This window comes from Centrocercus urophasianus, unplaced genomic scaffold (genome assembly GCF_019232065.1).
Source record: "Centrocercus urophasianus isolate 14NV4802_14NV808 unplaced genomic scaffold, USGS_Curo_1.0 seq_10, whole genome shotgun sequence".
In the NCBI taxonomy this organism is placed as follows: Eukaryota; Metazoa; Chordata; class Aves; order Galliformes; family Phasianidae; genus Centrocercus; species Centrocercus urophasianus.
Window position 1 is genome coordinate 38,434,298 of NW_024884142.1, and position 8,043 is coordinate 38,442,340.

The following is an 8,043-nucleotide window of genomic DNA, read 5'->3' on the forward strand; positions in this document are numbered from 1 at the left end:
TTCTGGCCTATTGATTTACTGGACTTTTGAAAAGTTTGCTTCAGACATACGTGACCTTTGTGTATTCCAAAAGCATCGCTGTAGTGATTTTACTTTGTCTTTCCAGGTTTGCTTCGTGATCGCCTCGGTACCTACGATGTGGCATTCTACCTGGCGGGAGTCCCCCCGCTTATCGGCGGAGCGATATTGTGCATCATCCCCTGGGTCCATGAACGACATAAGTTGAAAGAAAGGGCAAAACCCGTTGATGGAGAAACTACTGAGAAAATGCTGGAAAATGAAAGCACTTTGGTGTCAGATGCTACGGAAAAGCCAGTCAAAGAAATGGAATCAGGTGTTTGATGCTTTCTTTTCCTATACAAGATGGACTTTCTTCTACCAAAGCTACATTTCTGCTTTTTGGCTGAAGATACTACATGATACTAAAGATGTTCTGAACTGCTGAAATTGCAAAACTACTCTTTTATACCTGAACTTCTTTTGAGGAGTCATTGAGTTTGATTTCAAGCCACATTTTCAGAGCATTTGAAGTTTTGCAGCATTAGTGTGTACATGCGTAGTGATTCTGTGTGTGAAGAGAATATTTTTCTAATTCATCAGAATGTATTTCTTGGAAGTATGGAAGCTGTGTTTGGTTCACTGACCCAGGACTCTTCAATAACTTGTGTGCTCCACTCAATGCAGGCACACCCAGGGGTGTTTTATACTGGAACATTTAGTAGCTCTTAAAACTGATTTCATTTTTGAAGTTTCTTGTGCTGTTTTACAGTCTTTCAGAATTCTGTATCATGATTCTATTTAGTGGGGAAATACTGGTGGTAGGTGGATGGTTGGACAGGATGATCTTGAGGTCTTTTCCAAACTTGGTGATTCTATGATTCTATGAATGTGAATATGCATATTTTAGATTCCCTTCGCTCTCGCTGAAATCATTTAGCATTACAAAGTTAAATTATTAAACATCTGTTTTGTTTTCTCTAAAACCCCCAGATGGCTCAGTTTAATCATTCACTTTTTGCATTGATTCACCTTTTCACAGTAGCCTGAACAAAGAGATGACATTTTGGATGGAACCAGGTTTTGGATATGCACAAACTGAGCTTAGAATGCAAACGCATTTGGAAGTACAGCTGCTGAATTACAGATTCTTGATACTTTTTGGTAACACAATGCTATTGATGTGTAGATTATGTTTTCACCTAAGCGTCACAATTCCTGATGGTGGTTTTGAAATTGTACTGACAGCAATACTTCAGAGCAGGACTGTGAATTAGCCTAAATTTCAAATTGTCCTGTTGTTCCCTTCAGGTTTTTGTTTTTTTCCCCTTAAAACCGAGACAGCTTTAAAGATACATCCTAAGTGCAATAATATGAAATCGTTCTTGACACGTGGAAATAAAGGGGAGCTATTAAAACAACGCTCAACAAGATATTTGCACTAAGTGAACATGCAGCTTTATTTTAGGTCTTCGCAGCTCTGTATTCAGACATAAAGAAATGTCTTTGCACGTCCTATTGGCTGCTTATCATACTATAGTATGTCCCGATTGCTTATGTGTTCTTAGGTATGATGTACTGTTTGTCAGGCGTGTATTTCTGGATATCTCCTATGAAAAATATTTGAAAACATGATACTTTCAGATGAAAACAAGACAGTTTATCTTAAAAACACTTCCAAGCGCGTTGCTTATCAGTGGGTGTGGATGAACAGTGCAGTGGGAATGCCTGAATATTCTTTACGTCGTGTGCATTGAGCATTTCTGTAGTCTTCAGGAGTGGCATAGCAGAGAGTAAACTGAATGCGATCTAAAGACAAAGCGCACCCTGAAATGCACTTTTAATAAGTGGCAGTGCCTGCTCTTTATGTGAACCACAGAGGGATACTGTTTTAAAATTATATCACTTGATGTCTCCTCTACTTCTGTTGTTTTTCTGTTTTTCAGCATTGTAGTAAACTGCCAAGAAAGCCCACGAATGCTTGTGATCTGAAACACTCTATTAGCAGTGCTATTACTTGAAATGTTTACATCTGTCAGCTTAAAGAAGTCTTAAATGGAATCACACAGAGCATCCCAACTATCGAAGACCAGCACTGATAGTTTGTATTGTAGAATTTCAGTTCTTGTCTCATGGAATGTTGGAAGGAATTGGATTTTACAAAGTTAATGGAGTAGATCAGCGGGACTTAGAGGTGGAAAACAATCCTTACGGCAGCTGTCCCTTTGGGTTCGCTGGGACTCGTGCTTCTCCATGTCCCAAGTGCTCATGAGAATTTCATTGAAACATTAATAGCATTGCTAATTAAAGCAAGTACCAAATGCTGCCTTTAGTACAGAAGCGATAACAGCAGCTCATGCTGTTCCAGTCTGGCCTATCTCTGCAGATCAGTATTACCATGTGTGGGCCGTGCAATGGATTCTGCTGATTGAGTATGATTAAAAACCTCTCGTTTCCTTTTGCTTTACGACAAATGAATATTCACCGTGAGTCTTACACTTCATGTGTTGTAGCTTTGGGAGTTTTTAACGACACTAAGGCTGCTTTTCAGCATTAATGTGACTTGAAACTGTCATGATGAGACATCTTGATGTAATTGTAGCCAGGAGAGGATATAAAGCAAGTGTTGTTAAGATTTTTAAATGATACCGAAGGAATGTAACACTAATATGGATTAATTATTGTTAGACCCTTTAGAAACGTATCCATACATAAAAATTCAAATGTTCATATTTGAGTAACTAAATACGTGAATTATCTTCTCCAAATCAACTGCATTTAAAAACAAAACAAAACAAAAATCCCAGACAGTGGCCTTGGGAAGGGAATTCAGAGGGAATGATCACATAGCAATGACCAGAGCAGTGTTAGAAACAGATGCTGAAATCAGGATGTCAGGTGGCAGATGCAGAGCTAGGGCTCATGAAGTAAAGTTGGTGCAGTGCTGTCGGAATACTGAACCTATTGCTGATGCCAGTGCTTGTTTCACAACGGTGCTGCAACTGAAAAGACTTCAAAAAAAATGAGATTTCAGAAAAGGCTTTTAAAAAAATGAATGCATGAGAATTCTGATAGCATCTTTACTGCCAGCTCACGTCTACTGGGGAAATGAATGTCCAATAGAAAAAAGTCTGCATTAGACAGAAGCGTGAGAGGATTGCATCCTAAAATTAGATAAGAAGTAGTCAAATAGGAAGTAAAATTCAGATTGTTGGCAGTGAGACTAATTAAGCATTGAGAAACTTGCATAAAGACATACTGAGTGCCTTGAGGCTGTGAAAGTGAGACTGCCAATCCATCTCCCCTTTCAAAAGAATAAGAGAGAAATGTCCATCACAAACAGCAGCTGGTTGGTACGCTTTAGAAAAAATGACAGCACGGTGTAGAAATGTTTGTTATTTTGAAAACTGGGAGGAAAAAGCACCAAATATTTGATTTTATTTCATCTGAATAAATGTAACTTTTTTGTAATTGCATTTAATTTTAGGAGTGGAAGCCTGGTCATAGGAAATCTATTGAACTCTCATTTTGATGATGTAATGTGTGTCAGATCTACTCCTGTTGGGGATGGATTCTGTAATGAAATTACTGCTTCAGTTCAACAGAAACCCTTAAATCATTCTGAGATGCAGATGTATCTCTCTCTTAAGAAGTTCGTGCTTTCATATACATTGCTGTCTCACCGTATAAACAGAATAACCCTCTTCCTTTTTTCCATTGGGTACTTTCAGGGTAAGCTTCTAGAAGATACTGGGCAGAAACAGCTTCAGTTATGATTCAAACTGCAGTCCTACTCTGTGCTGTGACTGCATACACTGGATCTCAAAAGCAAAACTGATTTTGAGCAAGGGTTTGGTTTGATGGTTTATATGGCTGACAGTTGTGATGCCCTCTCAGTAGGTATTGAGGTCCTTGGAAATCTTCTTAAATCTGCTTGGCAAGGAGTCTGAAATAGTGCCAAGGCTTCATATTCTTATTTTCATCTATGCTATTCAACAGTATACAAAGCAAAATTTATAAAAATTATTGTTGGATTTATTCTGATTATGTATTTGCAGACTGTTGAAGTATCAGAGATCTCAAATGCCTTTTTTACCATTCAAAAATTCTACTTATTTCCAGTGACTCTTCATGGATCCCCCTCCATTGTAGAGTCAAAGGTGGCATTGCCACAAGTTCTGTTCTGTGGTCATATGTGAGGGTCTGTTTGAGATCAGGTGAGGTAAGCATTTGATGCTTTTCTCTTGGCTCCTGATGCATCATGTTTGGATGTGTACATTCCTGAATTCTCACTGAAGACACTGGATTTTCAAAGCCAATGCACATCCTGTTGTATATGGATGGCGCTTCTCATACCTTGTCCCTGCATTAAACCTTTGAGCAGCCATTGCCTGATGGAGAAGGCATTTCATGGAGTGGCAGAGGAGGCTGAGGCAGCCCAGCAGAATACTGAGCTGCCCACCCATAGATGAAGGCTTTGATCACATTCTTAATGTATAAAATATGGACACCATGGTTTCAAAGCAAAAACGCCCTGCTCAGTTGCTCGCAGCAGGGAGCACATGTCAGAGGAACAGGAGATGCATCCTTGTGGCCCTGAGTGGAGCACCTCAGGACAGAAATCACAGCTACTATCCTGGAATCATCCTGATGGGTGAGTTTAAGCACCGTGCTGGCAGCCCTGCTCAGCTCGTGGAGCCCTTTGGGATCTGGATCCCACCGTGGGAGCTGACATCAGGCACTCAGGGCATCCGTTGGAACCAAGCCTCTGCTAGGGAGAGTGTGTGTGTATGTGTGCACGTAGGTAACGCCGTGTAGTTTGGCTGGGGTGTACACAGTCTGCATTTAAGCACAGGAGCTGCAGCACTTGGACGTGACTGAGAAAATAATTCCACTTACACATCTCTGTTGACAAGCATAGCGCCACTACAGTTCCAGACAGTGAGCGTATTTTAACGCTGGCATATTTTCAGTATGCCTTTTAGCCTTTTCTATATATTGTGTCAACATTTTAAATGTTTCAGAACTGTGTGTTGAGTGATTTTATACTGAAATGTGTGCTAATACTGGTAACACTGTTGTGTTTCGCTGTCTTTATAGACCTCCTCTTTTGTTTGTTGTTTTGGGTGTGAAAAGATGCACAATTTGCCAGCCTTAACTCCATTCTTTAAGATTTTGCATTGTTAGAAAGGTTGAAAGCAAAAAAAAAAAACACTGTCTGATGTCTTTCATGGTGCTATAACAATTGTGACCAACCTCAAATTGCCCTGAATAAAGATGGTAGTTCTTAAGTGCCCCATTTGTTACTGTGTGTATCATTTTTCAATCCCGTTTTCCCCGCACAACCTTTAATTTTTTAAAAGGAATTCTGTGTTTTAAGGGAATTGTGTTACATTTTGATACTGAATCTCAGCTGCGGCCTTTTGTATTACAGTCCGTGCCTGCAGCTTTCCTTACCAGTGTGATCTGACCGCTCCTATATCAGTATTCAGTGCACTTTTTTCTAATGGCACCGACACTCCAATTTGAAACCAGGGCCTTATAAACCTGAACTACCACCTTCCAGCTGGGCATGCTTCATAAAATTCTGTCTGCTGCATTTTACATGCCGGGGTTTTAATGTCAAGCTTTGCTAAACTGTCACATTCACAACAGGAAGAAGCAAAAGTGAAGAAGGGAGGGAAAGGGGTAGAACAAACTTGTGACGTTTAAATAAATAAATAAATGGGTACGTTTAGCTCCAAGAACTGCCAGTGCAACTCAGAGGGCCTTTGATCACGTCCTGGCCTGCCACCACTTTCACCTCAACTCACCTTGGCATCACGAGGTGTTTCCTCATTGACAGCTCCAGTACATCACAGGAGTTCACTCGCCTTCCTTTTTTAGCAGTGCCAAATATTTCCTTTTCTTTCAGTAACAAAGCTGATGCTATTGGGAAAACATTCCTATTCATTCCGGGCTTATTCTCCAGGCTACTTGTATGTCAGATGAAAATCTGAAAAAAAAAGATGCTTGAAACCTTTCCCTAGGAGCCCAAGTGTCGCTGTGTACAGAACCTCTTTGTAAGTACAAAACACACCAACACACTTCTCTGCAGAAGTCTCCTTATGGAATACATTACAAATACTTCTGCACATTTTCCAGTGTTCTCCTGTACGTTCCAAATACCACCTACCTACAAAGTGCTTTAAAAAACCCATGAGCTGCTCGGAACAAGCAGAGCAGATTTACACAGACATCTTAATGTAAGCCATGAAGAGAGACCCTACGTGCATGTGTGAGCACCTTGGTGCAGTCCAGGCATGACAGGGCACATTCACCACAGCAGACAAAGAGATCTCTTGTCCTAAGTTGTCTTCAGAGCTTGCTATCAGTTACAGCATAGTTTAAAAATAAATAAATATGCAACTGTTTTGCCTGACCCAGTGCATAAAAACAGCACAGTGAGAGCAGATCAAATTAATTCTAGAGAAAGTCTGTTAAAAAACAAAAAACAAAAAGTTCTTCAAAAACACCAAAAGCAGCCCTCTGCTGCATTCAGTGCTCATTATGCTCCTTGGGTATAAAGAGAGCTGTAAAAGCGTGGTGTAGCTGCACTCTGTCAGGTTTGTATGGAGTTACATGCTGGGAGTATGCAAGCACGAGTCGCAGCTCTCCCTTGCTTTACAAACAGCAATAATGCCAGTGACCTTTGATCAGTAAGGCAAAGCTTTCTGTCTTCAAATGATCCAAGATCTTGCTTTTGTTCATCCAGGAGAGGCAGACTGAGCACTAAAAAAAAAAAAAAACAACACCAAACTTGTATAAGAAAAGTTACTAATGAATTACAAGCTGCTTTTTTTTTTTTTTTTTTTTTTTTTTTTTTACTTATTTAGAAGTTTAATTACTATACTTGTGTTGTTTTCCAGCTCCTGAGTAAGATCAGAGGAAATACTTAAGTTTTGCACCATTTCTTCTTTACTTTGCTTGTACGTCAGCAAGGAGCTCTTAGAGACTGCAGCTCTCCGGAGCACCAGCAACAGAGAGGGATGTGTGTATGATTAATGCCAGGCACACAGGCTGACCTTCTGGAGGAAGAACTTTCACAGCCTTCTGATAAGCACTGAAGAAACCTTTGGGTGTTACTGACACTGACTTGGAGATAAAGGACCATAAATTGGATCAGTCAGTAACAAGAAGTACAGCTTTCCCTGGAAGATCGTAAATGGTGCTCGATAAGAAAAGGGAACTCATGCTTTCATAAGGACTCTCCTGTTTGACTCCTGAATATAATCAGAGCAGTACTGCATAATTGGGTTGTGCAAGTGCAGTAATAACAGCCTTTAAAAAAATTGCCAGAGGCTGCAGATGGTCACAGAGGTTGCAAATACGTTACAGGCAGAGAGATAGCGCAGCTAAGTGTTCTTGGAATAGACAGACTGCATTTTTCTTAGGCAGTAGAGATAAGAGGAAAAAAAAAAAAAAAAAAAAAAAGGAAAAGCAGAGAGAGAATTTATAGCCACTGTTTGTAGCTGCCATATGCAGCATTCCAGCTCTCCTTGAACTCCGGCACTCAGGGCCGTGCCCGCTGCCCCGTGCATCCCGCTCCATATCCTGTGCTGCAGACCCTGTCCCTAACCCCACTGCCCCTCCCCTGACGCAGCTCCATGCCGTTCCCTCGGGCCGCGTCGCTGCCACACAGAGCAGAGCTCAGCGCTGCCCTCCGCTCCCTGTGAGGAGCTGCAGCCGCCATCAGGCCCCTCCTCAGCCTATTCTCTCCGTAGACCCCAAGCCCGCCCCGCTCGCTGCTGTCTCTCAGCACACCCCGCCCGTACCGGAGTCTGGCCCGCCCTCTGTGGGCGGAGTCGCCTCGCGCCTCGGGCGCCATTTTGTACGCCTAGCGGAGCGCTGTCTCCATGGGAACGGGCCAGGCTGGGGCCGCGCCCCGCAGAGCCCGCCGGGAGCTGTAGGCTTCCGCCGCGCCTCGAGCTGCCGGGGCGGGGCTTGCGGTTCCGGGTTCCCTACGGGGCCGAGCGGCCGTGCGTGCCGGCCGCGCCGCTAGAAGCC

The 8,043-nt window shown here is 42.1% G+C and overlaps 1 protein-coding gene across 1 annotated transcript in view; it reads left to right on the top strand.

The window, feature by feature from the left end:
- SLC16A10 (solute carrier family 16 member 10) overlaps nucleotides 1-5,296 on the top strand; it is a 66,254-nt gene extending 60,958 nt beyond the window's left edge. The window contains exon 6 of the mRNA XM_042813859.1: nucleotides 107-5,296. Within this exon, the coding sequence (XP_042669793.1) occupies nucleotides 107-342 (236 nt within the window). The 3' untranslated portion in view covers nucleotides 343-5,296. The remainder of the gene's footprint in view (nucleotides 1-106) is intronic.
- Nucleotides 5,297-8,043: the final 2,747 nt, after the last annotated feature.